Source organism: Bos taurus, chromosome 20, assembly GCF_002263795.3.
Source record: "Bos taurus isolate L1 Dominette 01449 registration number 42190680 breed Hereford chromosome 20, ARS-UCD2.0, whole genome shotgun sequence".
In the NCBI taxonomy this organism is placed as follows: domain Eukaryota; kingdom Metazoa; phylum Chordata; class Mammalia; order Artiodactyla; family Bovidae; genus Bos; species Bos taurus.
In genome coordinates, this window is record NC_037347.1 from 29107943 (window position 1) to 29133249 (window position 25307).

The 25307-nt window shown below is 39.2% G+C and overlaps 1 protein-coding gene across 1 annotated transcript in view; it reads left to right on the forward strand.

Moving 5' to 3' along the window:
* The first annotated feature begins 3406 nt into the window (after positions 1-3406).
* HCN1 (hyperpolarization activated cyclic nucleotide gated potassium channel 1) overlaps positions 3407-25307 on the forward strand; it is a 450978-nt gene continuing 429077 nt past the window's right edge. The window contains exon 1 of the mRNA NM_001206580.2: positions 3407-3813. Within this exon, the coding sequence (NP_001193509.1) occupies positions 3407-3813 (407 nt within the window). The remainder of the gene's footprint in view (positions 3814-25307) is intronic.

Below are 25307 nucleotides of genomic sequence, written 5' to 3' on the forward strand. Positions count from 1 at the left end.
CCTGAGATGGTTTATCATGAACAGACATGATGGTTTTTTCATGACAGTCATGGAAACATGCCGAGGAAAGGTTCAAAATTCAGGTCTGTTCTGTATATGATACACGTATTTCTGGATTGATTAGAGGAAGGATAGGATGATGTGAAAAGAAGGGGAAAATGTTTTTTAGTCACTAAGTCATATCCAACTCTTTTGCAACCCTATGGACTGTAGTACTCCCAGGCTCCTCTGTCCATGGGATTTCTCAGGCTAGACTACTGCAGTGGGTTGCCATTTCCTTCCACAGGAGATCTTCTTGACCCAGGGACAGAACCTGTGTCTCCTGCATTGGCAGGTAGATTCTTTACTATTCAGTTCAGTTCAGATGCTCAGTGGTGTCTGACTCTTTGAGACTCCATGGACTGCAGCACACTAGGCTTCCCTGTCCATCACCAACTCCCAGAGCTTACTCTTTACCATTAGGAAAGTAAAATATGGGCCTGAGGCTGGAGAGTGCGAAGAGGGAGAAGAGCAGAGACTAACTTGCTCTGATTTCCTCAATATCACTCTGAGCGAATAATCAGTCCTTAATATCTTCCTTTGTCAAACACTTCTCTAATTCATTCAATGAACTGAGAAATAGAACAATTAAATAATGAAAGAAATCTGTGTTAGCCATAGAAGTTTCATGATTGAGTCACATTCTAAACACACTTGGTAATTCTGTTGCTGATTGCTTTCGTTCTTTCATAGCTTTCACTCTGTCCTAATCTTTCTGCAATTTCTCTCTTTTTTTGAGTAAGCTTTTTGTCAGTCCACATTATAAATGACTCTAAGAAAACAATCTGAAAGGAAAATGGAGAAACTTGACTTTTTCTATTGTTGGTAACTTTGCTAATGAGTGAATATAATATGCATATTCTCCAAATTTTAAAAAAATAGTATTCTTTTTGAAAATTTAAATGAATGAAGAGTGGCCTAAAAGCTATACTTGGAACAACCAATGAATAATTTTTGACTGTATTTAAACACTTCTTTGTTCTATTTTGAAATTTTATTTTTCAGTAATTCTGTCATATTAGCTTAGTTCAGACATTGAAACAGAAAAAAATTCTGACAAAAATAACTGCCTTGATCATAGTTAAGATTAAGTCAAAAAAGAACAAAAAGAAGGATTGGCTTGAAGAAAAGAGAAAGTGACTTAAACTCAGTTAGCATAACGTTTTGTTGGTGTATTTTTAAATTATTATAAAATTTATGTTAAAATATACATTGTCATACTCATGACTGAAAATAGAGGGATTGGAGAAGCCTGCAGGATGAGAGAAATGTAGGGAACATCTTCAATAAAGAGAAGCTGCCTGAGTAATCGGGCCTTTCTTCGGAAGAACTGTGCTTTAGGCAGAGTTGGTTTTTATCCATCTTCTTGGTTTCCTTCTTCCCTCAGCACCTGGTATCCTTACCTGACCTCCTGGGTTTTCAGAGTCCCTACTCTGATAAATCAGAGCACTATATTGCTCCTATTTTCCTTATTTCTTACCATTGAAATTTGGCCACCTATACTTATTTCTTAAGGTTCTGGGTTTTGATTAGCTAAAAACAGATGGTGTCTGAGTCAGGGTGGAGCGTGCTGAACAAGGAGATGCAGTATAGACTATGGCAAGTAGAATGGAAAGGGGACTTGTACAGAATTAGAGCACAGCTAGGCCTAAGGGAGTCTCATTTCTGCTTCTCTCTTCTTTTCCCTTCTGTTCTCTGCTTCCTTTTTCAGCCTCTGTTAACCCTGCATGAGGGCTTCTAGTTGCTTTCCTCTGTCTTTATCCCTGCCTCTCCTATTCTCAATCGGCTTCCTCCCTGTTCAGTTTTTTTTTGTTTGTTTCCAGGAAAACACTTTAACTGGCCCCAATCATTTTTCATGCTAAGTCACTGGTTGGCAGCTTGTTGTAGATTTCCTCCCTGAGATGCCCACTCCTCTCATTCTGAAAAGTGGCTGTCGCCAACAGGACCCATGAGATCAGGGACTCCTGGCAGGGCAGGGATTCCTTTACTGAGGCTGCTGGCAGGGAGGCAATGCGTGTAACTGGAACAGATGTTTTGGGACATTTGGGAGTCCTAAAGCTCTTCAGACTTTGGGGCTGCCCTGCTGAGTGACTGTTGAGTTTGGCAGCACATCTTGCATCCTTCAGCTAATCCAGTGGGTTTGGAAGACACCAAGGGAATACGAGGAATCTCAGAATGCTTTCTTCAGCATCAGCAGCAAGCTGTAAGTTTCACTTGAGAATACTTTCCCCATCTGAAAGGGTCATTACATTCTATCTAGATTCCAAGGCATCTTGGCTTTCTGGTGAGGCATCATTGAACACTGACCAACACGCAAGCCTCTTAGTATGTTCTATTGATTATATAACTTGAAAAGTTAGGTCAGCTCTGGTGAGGTTTCCCTAACACACTTTTCTCTCAGTATTGGCTGCTGGAAGATCAGCGAATTGATGTGAGTGGCCTTGGGAAGGAAGAAATCCCATCTTATGCATACGAAGCTCCAGAGAAAAATCAAGGATAAGTGTAAGGAGGTCAGCTGTCTGTCCCTAGGTGCAGAGCTTCATCTGCAAAGCCCCAACTGATTACCCTGGGTTAGGTTACAAAGAATCGAGTCTCTTTCCCTGTCTGCCTCTCTCCTTCAACTACACACACACAAACACACACACATACACATACATGTACAATTCCCTGTACTCATGAAATTAATATCAGCCGTTACTTTCTAATGCACACCTAGCTGTACGCTGAATTTTCTGCATCCAGAGCCACACTCTCCCCCTTTCCTGATCTGTAACATCATTCAAATAGGAGTTCAATGTGACAAGGTCTCAAGGAGTTCAAGGATGTTTGTCTCTTTCGGATGAATATATCCGCTGGCTCAGTCTTCCTCTCACTTTCTCTTTGCCTCCCTCCTCCTTTTGGTGCGGACATACACCGAGTCTCTCATAACATGTACAAATGAATGTCTGCGAGAGCTCCCGAGTTCAATGTCACGCTGGGCAGAAGTGGAGCGAGAGTGGAGAGACAGCGTGTCGCGTGCGGGCGGGTAGAGTCCCTCTCCGGCCAGCAGAGGGCAGCCAAGCGGAGGCGCTGGCGCGCGAGGGCTGAGCCGAGCCTCGCCTCGCTCGGGCAGCCTCAGCCTGAGCACCAGCCGCGCCGGAGCCCGGAGCGCAGCCACTGAGGGCAGCGGCGGCGGCGGGAGCGAGGCGCGCAGCGAGAAGCGGCGCGGGCGGGAAGCAGAAGCCGCCGCCGCCGCCGCCGCCGCCGCGACGGGCAGCCGGGCTCGGCGGCCGCCGGATCGGGCCCCTGCCCCCTCCGCCTCGTGTCCCCGGCGCCGGGCGGCCGGCGAGTCTGGAGCCCGCGCCGTCGCCGGCCGCGTCCCCCGGGCATGGAAGGAGGCGGCAAGCCCAACTCCTCGTCCAACAGCCGGGACGATGGCAACAGCGTCTTCCCCACCAAGGCGCCCGCGACGGGCGCGGGGCCGGCCGCGGCCGAGAAGCGCCTGGGCACCCCGCCGGGGGGCGGCGGGACCGGCGCGAAGGAGCACGGCAACTCCGTGTGCTTCAAGGTGGACGGCGGCGGCGGCGGCGGCGAGGAATCGGCCGGGGGCTTCGAGGACGCCGAGGGGCCCCGGCGGCAGTACGGCTTCATGCAGCGGCAGTTCACCTCCATGCTGCAGCCCGGGGTCAACAAATTCTCCCTCCGCATGTTCGGGAGCCAGAAGGCGGTGGAGAAGGAGCAGGAAAGGGTTAAAACTGCAGGCTTCTGGATTATCCACCCTTACAGTGATTTCAGGTGAGGACTCGCGCTGGCCGCCCCACCCTCCCTTCCGGGCGCGCCCTCCTTCGCGCTCCCGGCTCCTGGGAGGGGTCGCCCCGGGGATGGCGGGGAGGGGGCGCCCGGCCGGCCGCGGGAGGAGCCGCCGTGGCTTCTACCCGGGCGGCAGGCTCGACTCTTCTACAACTAGTTTCCACCCAGGAGGGGGTTGACTGATGAGTTCCTGTTGCCCGGGGAACCCCGGGGAAGCTTCTCCTCCTTTGCCTCGGGAACTTTGGGGCCAGATCGGGGAAGAAGGCCACGGTGACCCCCGGATGGGAGGATGCTAAGTTGTGCAGGGAAACTTTCACTTCGGAGAGATGAGAGTGTAAGAAAGTGGCCAGAAAGTCGTTGGGGGTGCCACCTTCCCTCGCGCTGTTCCCCCAAGAAGTGGGTCCCTCCCAGAGGGGCAAAAGGCGCTCCTGAGTTTGGGGAGAGGATGAGGCGACCCGAGACAGTGACTCACGGGTCCTGGCCGGTCCAGCCTCTCTCGCCCATAGAGGGTGTTAATCTGTTTCTCATCCGCTTATAGGCACTGGGGATCCTCAGTGCCTTTCTTCAGGATAGTGGCTGGCAGGCGGAGGAAGGGTAATTTGCGCTTGGATTGCCTCTGACTTGAGATTTCAGTGGAGCTGCGCTGCCTGGTGGGGCAGGAGCCTGACAGGAAGCCTCGAGTTCCCGAAAAGGAGACAGGGGGCGTTTTCAGAGCCCCCTTCCTGAAACAGAGGGGCACCCTTTCTTGACCTTGGCTACTAGTCTATTTCAAAAATCTCTTTCCCATTTCCCAACTCGGGGAACAAGGGCAGGAGAGCTGTCAGGGAAACTCTGCTTCGGTGAATTAACGTTAAGACATTTCCTGATCTTATTTGTCGCCCAAGTTTTCATTGGGTTATAAGCGTGTTTAGAGATTATCAAATGAAGGTCGTGAAGTAGATCCTCTTATTAGTGTATGAACACCCTGCGGTCACGTTATATTATTGCCTGAGGAAGGCTGAGCTTTTAATTAAACAACAAAACCCAGTAAGCAAAAGCCAAGAGTGGCATTTATGTATGTAGATATGTATATATGTATCCATTTACTGCTGAAATCGTTCGGAAAAGAAAAAGAAGAAAAAGAATGTGGTGCAAACTAAGCAATTTTAATAGGCGGCTGTTAAACAGCAAACAAATACAGCAATAAAAAGCAGCATTACTTTGAGTTGCTTGTAGAAACTAAGGGACAGTTGGCTTCAACTCCACGCCTTGATGGGAGCTGTCCAGAGTTCTGAATAACATTTAGTGGAAAACCCATACTTCTGCCGCACAAAGCCGTGGAAAAACCGTCTTCACCTTCTCTGAGATATACGTAAAAATACATATATTCTCAGAAATAAGTAACCATGTTATTTATGCATAGGATGAATGTACTTTAGGAAGTGTAGAATGTTAAGGTTCTTATATGGAAAAACACATAACAAATTCCAAAGGAGGGCTTATAAAACATAACAACATTTATAGTGTATGGAAAATTAAGAGTTTGATTGAAAAAATGTTCATATTAAAATAATCTACTAAATAATCAAACATATGTCCTTCAGTAGGCTAATACTTATAGAAGCAAACTATGAATGACCTTATTCTAAGGTATATAACATTGTCATATTCTTTAGAATTTTAAGTTGAAATCAGATGTAGAATACTGTTTCTACCTCAGTCTTAAGTGGAAATATATTTCAACCCATATTGTTATTTCTTCATGAAAGAATGTTACAGAAACTGCCTTTAGTCTTAATAACAAAACTAAGCATGGTCTTTCCAGAAATATATGTAGTTCAATATCTACTTGCACATAAAATGCTATGTTCTGTTTGTTTAATTTTGAACTCAGTTAAATGGTTAATTATGATACTTTTATTTCTCAAGCAGTGTGAAAATAGACTACACTTTTTCAAAATGGTGGCATATAATTAAACTTTCATCATTTATTAGATAAAAAACATAGGGCCGCCTTTCAGGAATTGGTATAGTGTGCCAGAATCTTTTGAATGAATGAAATTCATGAAATTAAAGATTCTCCACATTTTCCTAAGTAAGTCGTATGAGACAGGGTATCTCTTTAAAACAAGCAAAATAAATTTGTTACTAAACAGGAGTAAGAAATGGAAATCAGATGATAGTTCGACTTTATCATGCATTTGAAAGAAATGAGAGATGATTAAAAAGTGAGTTAATACTCTAAACAAACTGCTGTGGAACAGTTTGGAACATTTGATTTTCCCTTGCATAACTGGAAAAAGAAAATGGTAGAGGTAAATATTATAATTTGGATTTTTAACTGGAAGGAATCTGAAAAAAATAGATTTTAAAACTCACAATTACTATATATGCTGGTCTTATCAATAAAACAACGAAACTAAGGAAGAAATGTAAATACTTGCTTGCATATTTTAAGTCATAATTATTTTATTGATGTCTTTATATCATTTTACCTCCAGTATAAAGTTTCTTAAAAATCTGTAACATGTCAGGATAATATAATGAAGAAAAAACAAAAATGGAAAGCATAATTCTGTTAGCATTTTTCTTTTTCTAAAGGAAAAGCAGTGTGGGAAGAATCAGCAAAATACAGAAATGTTACAGTCATGAGCTGTTCACCTCAGACCCTTTCCTGATGAAGACACTTTAGAGGAAGTGCTTTGCTATGTTTCCTACAATGCCAAAGTTAAGTTAATAGTCATTTAGTGACTGAGAAAGTGAGAGTTATGAATACCTTTCCATGGAGAATGGGGAGATACCAGAAATTAAAGATACCCAGTTTTTTTTGGTTTTTCTTTTAACCCGCTTCACAGTTCTAAGCCTTCACAGATCCAGGGAAGTTTGGTCAGTCAGTTCTTTGGTCCCACACTGCTGAGTGTAGCATGAGCCCGCACTCCAGGGCATGTCAGGACTTTGACACTGCAGCTGGTGATCTAGTCCCTTCCCAGGATGATTGATTTCCAGGGCAGGTTCCCTTCTTCCCTCAGGCTGCGGGGCTGTGCTCCCATTGAGACTCTGGAGAGCCAGCTCCTCCAAGCGCTCTCACCCGCCTAGGCCCAGGAGTGCTGTTGCTGTGTCTGGCGAGTAGTTTTCTCTGCCTCCGGTGTAAGTAGGGCAGAGGCACTGTATTTCCCTTTCTTCTCAGGGGAGGATGATGTTAGAAATCTTCAGGGACTAAAGAGGACTCAAATACCATCAATACTGTTGGAAATAACTGGGTGGGAGCTAGAGAATTCAGTTAAAAAAAAAAGTATGTTTTTGTTTATACCATGGTATAGAATCACCCTAACTTCACCCAAATTAGGGAAAACATGGTTAAAAAATAAAATCACACTGATTTTTTGTGTAGTGAGGACTCGGTTTCTGTCTTCTTGAGTTTCATGTGAATAGCGCATACAAACAAATAATTTGAAGGTTAAACATGATTTTGAGGTTACTAACAGTGATTGTATATTTATTAGCTAAAACTTTACTTTTCATTCACTTAATAAAAAAGTGGTACTGGGCAAGCATTGTAATTTCATAGCCAGTCCATTTATGATATAATCATTCAAATGCATTGAAAGAATAGCTAGGGGACTTGTGGATGGTCGCTATTACGTGAGTAATTTGCCTTAGAAGAATTTATCAACAGATTATTTGTCAGTTCAAGAATTCTGACATTATTTTGTTGGATCATGCTTACATAAGTCCCTTTTTAAAAAAATAACGCTCCCATTCCATATATACTGCCAGGAAACATCTTGCCTCTGGTAAGGGAGGAGATTTTATATCTTGACTCATTATTTCTTCCACTGCGTTTCATCAATTAGTGTGAATGACTGTGAAAACCTTATTGTGTGGTAAGTACACAAGGACTCTAGAGACCAGAGTCACTTCCTGAAGATACTGCCATATCTGGCCTTGCCTCTCTGCTTCAGGCTACATCCACAACTGTGCTGATGTCAGAGGTCACTGATGCGTTCATTAGAGAAGGGAGGCTTCCTCTGTATAACAGTTAGTCCGAGAGAGACTGCTTGTTTCTAGGAGCTTCTCCCAGGAAAACAATTCAACCTTCTGGGGTTTAAGGACTAATTAGCCTACTGTTATGTTATCTTTGTGCAGAATGCACTGTATTTTCCTCAGCAATGCTCCTTTTATTTACTTTCTGTATCAACACAGCCAAAATTAACCATAGGAATTTATTTTTTTCCTCTGTTAGAGTGAACCTTTTTCTATCTTATAAATTCAGTTAAGTTCTTCATAGTGGCTCTAGCAACTGGTCAGCCCAATTATAGTGAAACTATTTGAAAAAATGTGGAGGTATGAATTTATTCAGTTATGTTTTCTTAGTATACATGTAAATTATAAAACTTTAAATTTTGCTAAATAGTTCACTATTTAATTGCATTTAATAGATATAGTGATCGGAGAAGGCAATGGCACCCTACTCCAGTACTCTTGCCTGGAAAACCCCATGGATGGAGGAGCCTGGTAGGCTGCAGTTCATGGGGTCGCTGAGGGTCGGACACGACTGAGCGTTTTCACTTTCACTTTTCACTTTCATGCATTGGAGAAGGAAATGGCAACCCACTCCAGTGTCTTTGCCTGGAGAATCCCTGCTGTCTATGGGGTCGCACAGAGTCGGACACGACTGAAGTGGCTTAGCAGATATAGTGATTATACTATTAAAATATTACAAGTTATTTTCCATTTTTTCCTGAGCAACTTTGCCTTTAAACCTACTTTGGGGGCTTATTATGTAAATTGAGAGTCAGGCAGAAGCACTTTTACCAATTCACATTTTATTATGTGGGCTTGTGTTGATGAACTTGCATCTTGAATAATAATGAAAGAATTTCAAATGCACTGGAACCATATATTACTTACCATTGTTATGATAGGCTCATTTAACAGAATTTAAACTATGTCTGCTTGATCAAAACCACAAACCAAAACACCACCAACACCAGGAAGCAATTTAAATAGTATTTGTAATTTTGCATTATTTCACTCAATGAACCTGTGTCCCCAAGTGAGTATGAGGCAAGCAAGATAAATCTGTGATTTGGATGTGATCTTTTTTGCCATCTCAAGTGTAATTCTTATGTTTAACAGATTATTCACTTGTGCTCACTCGTGCTTAGTCCCTCAGTCCTCTCTGACTCTTTGCAACCCCCTGGACTATAGCCTGCCAGGCTCCTTTGCAGACGGGACTTTTTCCCAGGCAAGAATACTGGAGTGTGTTGCCAGGGGATCTTCCCAACCCAGGAATTAAACCTGTGTCTCCTGCAGCTCCTGCATTGCAGATGGATTCTTTACCTGCTGAGCCCATTTACTTCCTTACTTGGAGACAAAAATTGGACTTAGGATGAAGACTTTCAAATAGAGTTTCTTATAGGTATAATGCAAAATTATGGTAGACCATCAGCACTGCAGGAAGAGTATTGAACAAGTTCAGGGTCTGTGACAAATTTTCATTTCATCATTTTGAGTAAAGAGGTAGCAAGCTATGAATTAGGCTGACACGATGTATTTTAGGAGGAGAGTTAACGGTGATGAAGAAAAAGTCTGCATGCACTAGAATAAAAAACTATTTATACTTACACTAAGTACTTTGAAAATTAATTTGTGTGTGTGTGTGAAGGCATCTTGATGTACAAATTAGCATTATCTTCCCAGAAGAGAAAAATCAGGGGGAAATGGTGATGCTCCTTGGTTCACTTGGAGTTTTCTATGTTTTTGCAAAATAAACCTCTTGCCTGTGTTAATTCTGTATGTGTGTGCGTGCGCGTGCCCACATAAGCAAGCAAGAGAGAAACTGTTCAAGGGACATTAGTATATAAGCACATCTGATAAATGCTCATTTATCAGACATACCTCACCCAAGTATGAGTGATAAAAATTGATTTCATGACCCTTTTCAAGTTTATTTGTTAAGTTCCTGGTAATATTATGTTTCATTTAATAACGAAATTAAAGCAAAGTATCAAAATTATGCATGCCTCAGATTTACAATTTAATAATCTTATTTACATAGACCTGTTTTTATTTTCAAGATGTTACAGCTCTAAAGAAGTAAGGCTAATTAAATCTAAAATAGAGTGCATTTATGTGTAAATATGACTGATTCATTTTGCTGTACAGCAGAAACTACCACAATATTGTAAAGCAACTATACTCCGATAAAAATTAATTAAAGAAGTAAGGCTAATCACACATACACAGAGTTAGCAACTGTTTACAAATTTTGTATGTTCAGGTTTCGTTCAAGTATTTCACTATTATCAGCAGTGCTGCAGCAAACATCTTTGTCCATTAGTCTTCATTATATTCTGTACATACTGATCTTATCAAGTAATACTGCTACCAACTAAGACTCTTCTTAAAATTTTAAGTGACATGGATACAGCACTGTTGATGTTCTTGTTTAGATATTCACAGGCAGTTTTAGGACAGAAAGTCAGAATTTGTCCTCCATTCTGTTCATCACAGAGTACTTGGAGTGGCAAGAATGATCTTATGCCATGTTATCTTATGTCTAATGAAGTTATCACACTACTTAAAATCCTTTGAGGGCTTCCCATTACTCTTGAATATATTTGACAAACGAGCTACAAGATTGCATAATTTCAATTTATCTGGGCAACCTTGTCACACACCATTCGCTCCCTCACTGTCCTCAGCCACCTGGGTAAGTTTTCAGCTCCCAGAACCAGCTGAGTTCTCTCCTGCCACAGATTTTGATGTGACATTTAACCCCATTGCCTGAAATTCTCTTTTCACTTTAAGTCATTCTGCATTATAACAGTTTCTCTTCTCATGTGGATTTCAGTTTAATCACTGTGATCACATTTCAACACCTCCCCCCTCCACTTTGTTTTTCTATCTGGGCTTTTTGTTTCATCAGAATTTATACTTCATGTATGTTTTGCTACTAGAATTTAAGCTCCCTCACTTCATCAGTATTATTTCATTTTATATTCCTCATGCTATAAGAATGCATGTAGTAGACATTTTTCCTGCTAAGCTTTCTCAGATGCTTTAGTTTTTAACAAGTTTTTGAGATATTATTTATCTACCATACAGTTTACTCATTTAAAGGGAATGATTGAATGTTTCTAATATGTTCACAGAATTGTGCAGCCATTACCACAATCAATTCTAGAAAATTTTTATCACTCTAAGAAGGAATGCTGTATCCATTAGCACTCAATTCTCTTCTTTCCTTCCCTTCCTCCCCCGACACAGCTCTATCCAACCACTAATCTACCTTCTGCCTCTATAGATTTTTTTTTTCTTATTCTGGAAATCTCATATCAATGGAATCATATAATATATAATTTTTGTTACTGGTTTCTTTCACTTAGCATAATGTTTTCATGTTTTATCTGTGCTATAGCATATTTCAGTTCTTTATTTATTCTGGTATGGATATACCAAATTTTGGATTTCCCTGGTGGCTCAGATGGTAAAGAATCTACCTGAGTGCAAGAAGTCTCCTGGAGAAGGAAATGGCCGCTCACTCTAGTATTCTTGCATGGAGAATCCCCATGGACAGAGGAGCCTGGTGGGCTACAGTGCATGGGATTGCAAAGAGTTGGACATGACACACACACGTACACCAAATTTTACTGATTCATCAGTTGATGGATACCTCAGTTTTTGGTCATTATAATTATTGCTGGTCTGAATGCTATTGCACAGTTTGTGTGTGTGTGTTTGTGTGTGTGCAGAGATGCATTTCTGTTTGTCTTAGAAGTGAAATTTCTGGCCCAGTTTATTAAAAAAAAAATACTGAATGAATGCACAGTTCAACCAGGGTGTGCCGCATTTATTCTTTACATTCATAAATTCAGTTAAAGAAATCTCTTTCTTTTCCTACAGCAATACTTGGCATCCTTTCCCTGTTACCACCTGTAAGTACATGTCCCAGCCATTGCATTTTCCTGCCCACTTTAGAGAGGACTAAATGAAACTGAAAGGAGGTTAAGCACCATGAGCCTGGTGACATGGATGGATGATGAGAACTGGGCCAGGAGTTTAGCTGTCTGGAATCTTTTTTTTTTTTTTTTTAATAACCTTTATTTTTCAGCAAATATGTTGTCTTTTTCTTTGTTTTTTTTTTTTAACTGTGTGACATGTGGATTCTTAGTTCCCTGAACAAGGATAGAACCCATGCTGAAGTGAAAATGTAGACTCTTAACCACTGGATCACCAGGGAAGTCCCTGTTTGGAATCTTGATTCTGTCATTCCAGCTCTTTTACCTCAAAGAAACAAGGCTGCCAGTATAAATAATTCTCCACATATGCAAGAAAACATTATGTTAAACCTAATCATTTATTCTCTGTCCTTCTTGAAACCATCCCAAAATAATATGAAAAAAACCACAAAGAAACACAGACAACTAGAAGAAAAAGGAGAAAGCAGAGAACAAGGGATCTGGAAACATTTTGGGAAAAAGAAAGAAAGCTAATGAAGTTACCTTGTTAACACTTACCCAATCCTTCACCACTGAACCCCAGAAGTGTTCAGGACATGAAGGGACCCATTAAGAAATAATTTCCAGGAAAACCAGTCTGAAACCAGGAGGATTAATTAAGGGTCTCCTTAGTGAATGCAGAACTCTTAATCCTAATATAGAAGGCTTTGTTGTGCTTGGTTAATTCTCCCCAGGCAGGAAACAGGAAACTACCTTTATGGAAGATACTTCAAGGTCTTCCAGTAAAATTTCTCATTTATTACCTAATGACCTTGCAGAAAGCCTTACATTTGTATACAAGACTGTATGTATATTTTGGTACTAAATCATCTAATATCTAAAAGAAAAAGATTATGAGACTTTTGAGAAACATCTTCATCATAAAATAGAAAAACTAAGTCAAACAGCAAAAGAAAGTCCCAAGAACAGAGAAGCATTTGGGATAAGGGGAAACTCAACATTACTTTAAAATACTCTAAGAATCATATCTTCAGCAGGATATTTCATCTGTACAGTAAGAACAATATGCTATGAAGAGAATAGCCAGAATGTAATAAGTTGGCACATAAAGTCTAGCAAACCCCTCATAATTAGGGCCAAAAGAAAAAAAATAGAAAATATAAGCAAAAATAAAGGCTAATTTATAAGATCAAACTTTATAAAAGCAGTTGCAGGATGAGAACATAGAGTGAAAATGGACATATGGAATTAACAGAGACATTTTAAATAAAATTTTCCAGGTGGCAGGATGTGAAATAGCATTTCTGAGAAACTCACAGAATGCTCAGCACCATGAAAGGAAAAGACCCCACCAAGGGTCATCACACACCTTAGAATTCCTCTGAATCAGAGAAAAAAAGAAAAAAAGCAACAACAACAAGTGAAACCCTAAAACTTTCCAAAGAGAAAGTTACAAACTTATAGTATTTCTCAAGAAGTGAGAAAATACTGTAAGCTAACTGATAGTGTGATAAAGTCTACAAAATTCTGAGAGAAAGTGACCTCTAAAAAATTGTAAACCCTTCATAATCAGTTCAGTTCAGGCTCTCAGTCGTGTCTGACTCTTTGCAACCCCATGAATCACAGCATGCCAGGCCTCCCTGTCCATCACCAACTCCTGGAGTTCACCAGACTCATGTCCATTGAGTCAATGATGCCATCCAGCCATCTCATCCTCTGTCGTCCCCTTCTCCTCCTGCCCCCAATCCCTCCAAGCATCAGAGTCTTTTCCAGTGACTCAACTCTTCCCATCAGGTAGCCAAAGAACTGGAGTTTCAGCCTCAGCATCAGTCCTTCCAAAGAACACCCAGGACTGATCTCCTTTAGAATGGATTGGTTGAATCTCCTTGCAGTCCAAGGGACTCTCAAGAGTCTTCTTCAACACCACAGTTCAAAAGCATCAGTTCTTCGGCGCTCAGCTTTCTTCACAGTCCGACTCTCACATCCATACATGACTACTGGAAAAACCATAGCCTTGGCTCGACAGAACTTTGTTGGCAAAGTAATGTCTATGCTTTTCAATATGCCATCTAGGTTGGTCATAACTTTCCGTCCAAGGACTAACCGTCTTTTAATTTCATGGCTGCAGTCACCATCTGCAGTGATTTTGGAGCCCCCAAAAATAAAGTCTGATACTGTTTCCACTGTTTCCGCATCTATTTCCCATGAAGTGATGGGACCAGATGCCATGATCTTTGTTTTCTGAATGTTGAGCTTTAAGCCAACTTTTTCACTCCCCTCTTTCACTTTCAAAAAGTAAATAGGCTTTATAGTTCCTCTTCACTTTCTGCCATAAGGGTGGTGTCATCTGCATATCTGAGGTTATTGATATTTCTCCTGGCAATCTTGATTCCAGCTTGTGCTTCTTCCAGCCCAGCGTTTCTCATGATGTCCTCTGCATATAAGTTAAATAATCAGGGTGACAATATACAGCCTTGATGTACTTCTTTTCCTATTCGGAACCAGTCTATTGTTCCATGTCCAGTTCTAACTGTTGCCTCCTGACCTGCATATAGGTTTCTCAAGAGGCAGGTCAGGTGGTCTGGTATTCCCATCTCTTTCAGAATTTTCCACAGTTTATTGTGATCCATACAGTCAAAGGCTTTGGCATAATAGGAAGATTTAATAAAACCAATCAGAATTCAAGAACTCTAATGTTAATCACCTTTGTATCCTTTCTTACAAAGTACTGAATGATGTGTTCCAGTAAAACAAAGAATCGCATCAAAATAGTATGAAAACAAAAGATGGGATATGGAATCTGACAGAGAAGAACCTTGAAAGAAAGTCCCAGGAGTTCTGAGTAACTGAGCGGTCTTGAAGGAAACCAGTCTAAACAGGGGCCAGAAAGCAGAGGCCCCTGGACAAAGGCTTTCAGGGGAGAGAAAAACGGTAATCAGCATTTGAAAAGCAATGTTACTAGGCAGATCCTTTGGAACAAGGTATCTACGAGTTTCATAGGAATACTTATGGGGTATGTTGAATATGAACCCCTCTGCCAGTGCAGGAGACATGAGAGACACGGGTTTGATCCCTGTATCCAGAAGATCCCCTGGAGGAGGGCATGACAACCCACTCCAGTATTCTTGCCTGGAGAATTTCATGGACAGAGGAGCCAGGTGGGCTACAGTTCACAGAGTCACAAAGAGTATGACATGACTGAAGGGACTTAGCAGTCACTTAATACAAGCAAATAAACAAAAGACCTTTATCAACTCCAGGAAGAAAGTGTTAGCTGCTCAGTCGTGTCCCACTCTTTGCGATCCCATGGGCTGTAACCCACCAGGCTCCTCTGTCCATGGGTTCTCCAGCCAAGAATACGGCAGTGGATAACCATGTATTTAAAAGAAAAAAAAAATTACATTACTTGGATCAGCAATGAATAACAGTTACCTGGCCATTGTAAAGTAAATAAGGATGATTTACACAAAGATTATGGTCCTATTATTCTGGAAGGAAAGAGAAAGGTAGGTGAAGGTTGGATGTTCTAAGAAAGTTGAATGATTGAGAATGAGCAAGGTTTAAAGTTGATGTATCAGTTTCTTTTTGAAATTTAATGTCTTTTTGAATTTAATGTCAGAAGAAATAATTAGGATGTTTAAATTAAGGAAGTGGGTGTGAAAGGAAGGGAGTTTATAATCTTCTTATAATCCTTTAATACTATTTTAGTTGTTAAAAAAAGATTACGGATATGTTTTGAGGTGACATAGTTTTGTTAAGAACACAGATTCTGGAGCCAGCCTGTTTGGGTTAGAATCCGAATTCCACCACCTCAGTATCTGGGCCTCAGTTTCCTTAGTTATAAAAATGAGGAAAAAAGTATTGGGTTGTTGGGAAGATACATATTTTTGTGTTATGACTGTATAGTGTCTAGATGTAATGGCTCAGAAGGTAAAGAATCTGCCTGCAATGCGGGGGACCTGGGTTCATTCCCTGGGTTGGGAAGATCCTCCTGGAGGAGAGCATGGCAACCAACTGCAGTATTCTTGCCTGGAGAATCCCCATGGACAGAGGAGCCTGGCGGGCTATAGTCCATGGGGTTGCAAAGAGTCGGAACGACTGAGTGACTAAGCACAGATATGTAGTGCTTAGTCGTAGTATCCTCTGCTTCTTAATGCTATGTGTTAGCTATTATGAAAGTAAAATTGAAATGGAGTTAAGAAGTGTGAACTGTTTGAGAAAGGAGAATACTAAGTACATGCTTGTCAGTCTTCAAAATTCCTACAGTGGATGTGTCTGTGAAGGGAGGGCCATGTAAAGGATGTGCTGTTCTACTTTCTTTTTATCTTCAGGGAAGACTGGGCAGCAGAAACCCCGATGTGCGGTGGCAGTTTTTGTGTGTGCTCTGTGAAATAAATTCACTCATGAGAGAATGAGCATTGGAGAACTTCTAATACAGCTTCTATCTGCAAAATTTTCTAGATATAATAGTATTATCTTCTAAGTTACTATAGAATACTACAGTGTTTAACACTTAGAAATAGCTTTTGGGGAAAATTCTAATGGCATTGAGTTGTATACTCCTTCCCATTATTCTTTATTTTCATCAGGAAATGGCATAAACCATTTGGGGTCTTATTTCAAATCTGTTAAATGTTATCTATGAGCCAATTAAGATGATTCATAACTTGCTAAATTCTTTCATTTTTCTTTTAATTGTCAATTTTTTTCCTTTGGAGTATAATTGATATACAATATTATGTTAGTTTCAGGTGTACCATATAATGAGTCAATATATTTATTCATTATGAAATGATCATTATGATTAGTCTAGTTATCATCTGTCACTATACAAATTTATTGCAATATTATTAGTTATATTTCCCATGCTGTATATTATATCCTCATGATTTATTTTGTAACTGGAAGTTTGCACCTCTTAATCCCTGTCACTTTATTATTTATTGTCCAATTTAATAGTCTGTGGAAAATGGTTATTTAGAAATATAGTTTAAGAAAAAAATCTTTTTTACATCATTTTTCAGCAGATGTCACTTACTGCCCTTGTAGAATGTGTTAGCCTTCTTGTTTTTTGAAAAGAGTATATTTTGTTAAAAATTGTGCAATCTTGATTGTTTGAGAGACATGAGCAGAGATTGAGAAAATGACTATCGAGGGTTATATGAATATACTTATTGGGAGAATGAGTATTCCTTTTTTCTGTAGAAGAGTCATTAATTGTTTAAATAGTTTTTTTTTTTTTTTTTAAGTTTTTTGTTCTGAGCATAAAATTTGGTATTTGTCTTGGAAAATCATGTAAGTAAATTAGGATGAAGATTAGAAACATATTGTCCAGGATTTAGATGCATTTTTAAAATATATAAAATAGCAGAGATATAAAATAGCAATTACCTAGTTATGGTTGTACACATATTGAATAATATAAATAACCCCCAAATCCTATGAACTTCATTACTGTTTATATTAATGGTTCCTTGACTAACCATTTATGTTAGTGACACTTAGATTTCAGGCTCAGAGAATACTTTATGAATCAAATGAAATCTGTGGATTCTCTGCCTAGAAAAGTATATATATTCTCAAAATTTTTGACTGTAATTTTAAGAAGTTTTTGATTCCCTTCAGGCACATTTATTTTTGGACCCCAAGTTAAGGCTTCTTGAACTATTTAATATTTTAACACAGATGTATGATACTAGAAACATTGCATGGAAGACACAGGGAGATAGAGTTTTGCTTGGACATTTAATCGTTAGAGCTACAGTTAGAAAAATTTGCCTTGAGAGGGACAGGATTCCATCAGCCAAGTTAGTTTTGAGGCTAGATGTGGCGCTATTGTTGAAGAACCCGTCTGCCAATGCAGGAGACATAAGAGACAGTGTTTGACTCCTGGGTCGGGAAGATCCTGGAGGAGGGCATGGCAACCCACTCCAGCATTCTTGCCTGGAGCATCCCAGGGACAGAGGGGTCTGGAGGGCCACAGTCCATGGGGTTGCAAAGAGTTGGACATGACTGAGTGCCTTAGCACGCACACACCTTGTCCACAGGGATTGAGCAAAGATCATTCTGTTGTTGGGTCAGTCAGTATAATCAGGCACAGAATTATATTTAGGGTGAGAAGAGGCTAAATTATTTTTTTGCAGATATGTTTATCTGCCTTAAAGAGCTTAAAGAACCAACTGATAAATGATAGAATTATCTGCAAAATTCACTGAAAATTTATTATAAGACAAATATGTTTAAAAATATCAGTAACATTCCTATATATTAACAACTCTGAGGATAGTTAATAGAAAAATCAATGCCTATGAAAACCAAAAATACAAACTATATATAAAAAATGAGTTTTACAATAAATACTATTAATTGACAAAAGTAATTGAGTAAAATCCATTGTTACCAGTTAATAGCAAAATTAAATCCAAATAGGTTAAACTTTATTAAAGGTAAAAATAATTTAAATCAGAGTTCCTAAAAAATATTAGCAAATTATTTACTAATGTTGCTTTGGGGGAGAGCTTTCTAGCATATGGCTCCAAAGACCGTGTAAATTGTTGCAACTTTTCTAAATGTCAGTTTGACACTATATAAAAAGTTTTTGAAAATTTATAGGCCAGTGTGTTATTTTATAAAAAAAAATGATACATGTAAATACATGTATATAGGAATGATTCCTATAAATATTTTTCATAATAATGGAAAATTATAAACAAATATAACCTGAGTAAAATTTCAACCCTCTTCTATACCCCTTGTTATCAGTTTTCCTCCATATCTCTGCCTTGCCTTTTCTTCATAGTACTTCACATAATTTATTTATGCTAAATGTTTTGTTTACTTCATTTTATTATCAACCCTTATCTGTAATTTAAGCCTGACTTAGGATGAGGGTTTTTTATTGCTTTAACCATTTTATTCTGAGGATACGTGTGTGTGACACAAAGTACATGCTTAATAAATATGAATGAATGAAGAAATTCTAGGAACACTATGCTTAGTTTTAGTTTTTGTACATAATTTCCAACAACCAAATGGTATGTTCCCCTATATTTGCTACAACAACACTGACTATTTTAATTTAGCATGGATATCTTAATCTGATATACAGAAACATATATTTAGAAATAAGATTTTATGTCACTTAATATAATACATACTTGTATTAATTCTGTTTGCTGTGATGCTTATTTTTATGTTGTTTAAAAGAATTTTGGGAATATATATTGTGGATCTTTGGGGATAGCTCTTGTTTCACAGACTTATAAAACTATTTAAATGTCATTGCCTTTGGAATCAATGTTATCTTCATCGAAATAGATTTGAAAATACATTTCTCTGGGCAGTGACATTAAGGAAGAATGGCACATTTACTTTTCTGTATGTATCTTTTTTTTTTTTTTTTGCTTTTGCCAAATTGTACTGCTTGGTATAACAGTAGTAAGCGTTTCATTTCAAGCCCAGTTGTATAGAGGTAGAAAATTAGTACTATCTATGCTAAGTCACTTCAGTCGTGTCCGACTCTGTGCGATCCCATAGACGGCAGCCCACCAGACTCCCCCGTCCCTGGGATTCTCCAGGCAAGAACACTGGAGTGGGTTGCCATCTCCTTCTCCAATGCATGAAAGTGAAAAGTGAAAGTGAAGTCGTTCAGTCGTGCCTGACTCTTATCGACCCCATGGACTGCAGCCTACCAGGCTCCTCCACCCATGGGATTTTCCGGGCAACAGTACTGGAGTGGGGTGCCATTGCCGTCTCCGAGTACTATCTATAGGTATACCTAATAAAGGTTGAGTCAATGTTTTCAAAGAGAATTAATTTTGAATTTTAACTCTGTGGTAAATAGATACTTTTTTTGTGTGTTTGACAAACAAAAAACACAAATTCAAGCAAAAATTCCTGATAAAGCACTAGTAAATTGGTTCTTGTATAGTTAATGGAAAGGAGATCATAGATCTTGATACAAGAAAATTGAAGTTGACATAATTTTGAGAAGGAGAGGGAACCTGAATCTTAGAGGACACTGATAGTTTGGTTTTTGCACATAGAGAGTGAAACGAAAAAAAACCTCTGACAACTTTCATAGCAAAACTGTCCCCATGAACCTAAAAGATAAGTAATTGGGATTGACCTGTGTGACAGCTGCAAGACTTGTGTTTTATAAACCTCCATGTAGGTCAAAGAAAGGAAGTAATGGGAAGCAAGGTCATCTGGTAGACCTGAGAGCAGATGACCCTTCCATATAACCCCCAAGTATTTGCTTGAAGAGTAGCTGAAACTCAGATGAGATTTGCAAAATCCAGTAGCAGGAAGTCTGCAGTTATTTGAAGAGGAGAAATGATGTCCCAGGTTTGGGGCAGGAAATGTAGGTTAAGGGCCTGGAACAACTGAAAACCTCAGATAGTAGAGAAATTGTCAAAGAGAACCAGGATAATATAAAAAAGTATTTAAGAGTCAGCTTGTAGAAGCCAGATGGGCTTCAGAAAGCGTAAGAATTTCAATGAATTCAAGCTTATTAGATGTTTAAATTTAAGTTCATAATAATGTAAGAAATCATTACCTACTGAAACTCTGCTGCTGCTAAGTCGCTTCAGTCGTGTCCGACTCTGTGCAACCCCATAGACCGCAGCCCACCAGGCTCCCCCGTCCCTGGGATTCTCCAGGCAAGAACACTGGAGTGGGTTGCCATTTCCTTCTCCAATGCATGAAAGTGAAAAGTGAAAGGGAAGTCGCTCAGTCGTGTCCGACTCTTAGCAACCCTATGGACTGCAGCCCACCAGGCTCCTCCATCCATGGGATTTTCCAGGCAAGAGTACTGGAGTGGGGTGCCATTGCCTTCTCCGAGGGACCCAATTCATTACCTTGAAACCTAAGTTGAATAAAAGGAAAGAATCAAACACTGACCCTGCTTTTCTTCAGTTATCTGAACCAATGTATAACCAAATTAGTAGAGGAGGAAAAGATTGTTCTTATAAAATCATTAATGCTAATACATGAAAAGCTAATGATACATTTAGAAATTCATGGTTTTACATTCCCAGTCAGTGAATACATCTAGATGTTTTATCAGTAGGTATCAAATACAAAGGGTGGGGGAAGGTGCTGAACTTTCACCTGGAGCATGTAATCAGCAAAATCCAGTGTTAGAGATCTGACACGTCTGTATTAAGAACGGGATGGAGGGGAATTTCTAAATTAAGAGACATTCTGGAAATGGAGGCTTGGGCAGAGCAAAGTATACAGTCAAGGCATGTACAATTGTGATGAAATTATAGAAGGAAGCAACAAGTGAAAGGAAGCAGAGCTGTTATTTTGGAGGGTGGGAGGGGCCTGTGATTGGGACCCTGAACATGGATGGATGAGCTTCTTGGGTGGGTCGAAAAGTTTTATTTCATGTCCTGGGTGGTGATTTCAAGGTTATTTGGCTTATGATAAGTCACTGTTTTCTCCAGTTTTCTATATCTGTTTTGTTTTATAATAAAGAATGAAAGGAAAAAAGTTAAGAGGTCTTAATTTTCAAAAAAAAGGTCAGGATATAATGAAAATAAGTTGACTGTTACTGTTTCTCTCTCTGTTTTACTCACAGACCTGTTTTGTATTTGCAACAAAACCCTAATAATGCTAAGGCAAAGCAATGGGATGCAACTTTATGGTAGGAAAATGACCCAGACATAATCTCAGAAAAGTCAATCTTTTAACTTGATTTGAGGAGATATTCAACCTCTTTGCAACTAATCTGTAAAATTCAAGAAAATAATACCTATACCCTTATGAATGTTATGATAATATGTGAAAAATGCCTCACACATAGCCCATGTGCGATAAATATTAAATTTCCTTTCACTTTCTTTTATTATCCTGTTAATATTATATAGGTACAAATATATAAATTATAGTGGTTTTTCTAAAACACATGAGCTCACACAGTAAAGATTTATTGAAAGCTGAGTATGTTTTCAAGGACTATTAAGTATTCTAGATGCAAAAAAGAATGACACTAAGTCATAGCCTTTGAGAAGATTTTTGTCTAATAATAAGACAGTGTATACATAAGGATGTAATTTTAATGGAAGGAAAGAATGCCAGTAGGAAAATTGTATAAAATAGTATACCAGTGGAGAAAATCATGATGCCTTAATTCCATAATATTTAATCATCAGCTAAATTTTAGAATTTTTTCACTGTTTATTTCTCAGATTTCTTTTTGGTAAGCCATTACAAATAATTAATAGTTTTGCATGTTTTTTTTTTTTTTTTCTATAAAAGCAATTATCCTGGTGGGGTAAAATCCTCTCAAATTTGTAACAATTAAATCTTTATTAGTTCATTGTTACACTGTTGTATTCCAAAAAGCATAACATATTTTCAGGTTTGTCTTAAAAGTCAGGCAAGTCAAGAATTATTTTGGAACTGTGTACTTAAAAGAGAGAAAAATCCATTTGGAATGTAGCAAAGGTGTTTATTTATTGACTGTGGACTGCCTCTGTATCTCTTTCCTATGTAAAAATAAAGCTAATGGCTATCCTTCTGTATTAACAAATCATGTTGGAAAGAGAGAGAGAAGCTCTTAACCTACTTTCCTATCTTCAATTTTTAACTTTATCATGCTTGTTAATTGCCTGGGTGTCCTTTAACCATCTATTTCCATGATTCTTTCCCAGAGGCTTGGTTTAATTTTAAAAGTGCAGTGTATTCAGCCCTAATTATGTGAGAGTTCACTGTAGGCAAACAGCAAGAGATAGTAATGACCAAAATGTCTTCTTAAATCACTGCCAGGATACCACAAGCACAAAGAAGTAAGCATTTCATGACTAGGAAATACAGTTATATAAGGTAATACTTAGAAGCAAGTAATGTTTGAAAATAGGATTTCTTCCTAGAAATATCACTATGATGTTTTAAATATATAATTTTGTAGTTTTATACATTTTATTTCTCTTATCAAGTATCTAAACAAGCTGAATACTCACACAGTCTCACATTCTTTTCATAATCAATAAGTTTGTTGTTCGATCACTATGTCATGTCTGACTCTTAGCAACCACGTGGACTGCAGCACACCAGGCTCCTCTGTCCTCCACTATCTCCCATCTCCCAGAGTTTGCTCAAATTCATGTCCACTGAGTTGGTGATCCTGTCTAACCATCTCATCCTCTGCTGCCGCCTTCTTTTTTTGCCTTCAGTCCTTCCCCTCATCATGAGTCAGCTCTTCCCAACAAGTGGCCAAAGTATTGAAGCTTCAGCAACAGTCCTTCCAATGAATCTTCAGGGTTGATTTCCTTTAGAATTGACTGGTTTGATCTTCTTGCAGTCCAAGGGACTCTCAAGAGTCTTCTCTAGCACCACAATCAAATAACTAGACCTCTACTTTATCTGAATTAGAATAAAGTTCACAGAATATGCAATCTGTGTGCCTAGAAATACCATCCATTGTTTTCTTTACAAAGCATGCTATTATGTTGACTTAAATGTCCAGAGTAAATCAAGAAATTAAGCATTATCTGTCACTGTTCTTTTTACGTTAACTTAGTTCACTTTTCACTTTCATGCATTGGAGAAGGAAATGGCAACCCACTCCAGTGTTCTTGCCTAGAGAATCCCAGGGACAGGGAAGCCTGGTGGGCTGCCGTCTATGGGGGGGTTGCACAAAGTTGGACACAACTGAAGTGACTTAGCAGTAGCGGTGGAGGTGAGATTATTGTTGACATGTTTTAACTGGTCACATATGGGAAAAGTGTTTTATTCTATGAATCATGGTCAAAACGCAGACTTACCTGCCAAGTTAAAATTGTGGGCCACAGTTGTGAACGTCTTTATATATATTATCTCACTGAGTCCTTAGAACAGCCCAACAGGTACTATTTGTGTCATTCTAGAGTTTAGAAAACCAGATTATAGAGAGGGTAAGTGGTCAGTTTCTAAATGGAGAAGCTGGGATTTGAACCCAAGGATCTGTGTGAGAGCTCAGGATATTAACCACTGTCCTTTGCCCCAGAAGAATTCAGTCATATCCTGATCCAGTGATTCAGCCTTTTTTCTCTGACTTTATTAAAAAAAAATGTACTGTTATAATTTATATATTCTTTTTCTGGCTATAAGAATCTTAGTTATTTAGCAGATAGTCTTGAGTGGGAAATGTGCCCTGTTAGCCAAAGATTGGCTGCAGCTTTCTGAGAGCTTCATTTCTAGTTCATCATGTTGAATTAGATCCTATGTGTCAATATCTAATTATTTCAGATGCTCATTTATTTTTCTAAAAAGCTAAATATTTGACAGTAAAGAGTTAAGGATAAATCTTGAAAACTGAAATGTTCTCATCCAGGCAGGCAAATAAAATGGAAATAAAACTATAATGATTCTTTCGATTCTACTTAAGTTTAATACTCCAGAAAATATAACAACCAGTGAAATCAATTCTACTTCCTAAAATTTCCTTCTAATTTCCTTTCATTATGTTTATTTGCCTTCTTTTAAATTAGTGCTTATATACCAAAATGAACAGACTATTCAAGTGGAAATAGCAACAAAGAGCTGTACTAATAATGAAGGCATTGAGAGATGTTTGGGAATAGAAAGAAGCTATAAAACTTTAGTTACAGATAATCTTGAAGAGATATAGTTATTACACTAAAAGGTCAATGTTTGCCATTAGATTGCTGTCTACCACCGTATAAATGTTATATATTAGATAGCTTACAAATTGGAGTTCATTAGGATAATAATGGACTACAATTGCTTGGGAAAATTTAAGAGGGTTGTTATTAGGCTTTGAGTCTACTGAAAAACAGGCAACTAATAAAGGCAAGGAGCAACATGTAAGGTTTTAGGTGACAGATTCCCAAGAAATTCCCCTGAAGTATAGTTCTGCTGTGGGCTTCCCAGGTGGCGCTAGTGGTAAAGAACCTGACTGTCAGTGCAGGAGATGTAAGAGACATGGGTTCGATCCCTGTGTCAGGAGGGAGGAGGGCGCGGCAATCCACTCCAGTATTCTTGCCTGCAGAATCCTATGGGCAGAGGAACCTGGCAGGCTACAGTCCATAGTGTCGCACAGAGTTGGACACGACTGCAATTACTTACACTCCAGTACTCTTGCCTGGGAAATCCCACGGATGGAGGAGCCTGGTGGGCTTCAGTCCATGGGGTCGTTAAGAGTCGGACATGACTGAGCGACTTCACTTTCCCTTTTCATTTTCATGCATTGGAGAAGGAAATGGCAACCCACTCCAGTGTTCTTGCCTGGAGAATCCCAGGGACAGGGGAGCCTGGTGGGCTGCCGTCTATGGGGTCGCACAGAGTCGGACACGACTGATGCGACTTAGCAGCAGCAGCAGCAGCAGCAACTTAGCACATATGCATGCATAGTCCTCCTGTATGTCAGAAATAATTTCTTGAGGTTTCCTGAAGTCTGATTAACAGGATAGTCCATCTAATGGAGTCATTGTTTCCAAAAACAGTTATTTCATAACTCACCATTACTTACTGAAGAGCTATAGCAGTAACCTGAGAAACTAAATCCCTGACAGAATTAGAACTAAAAAG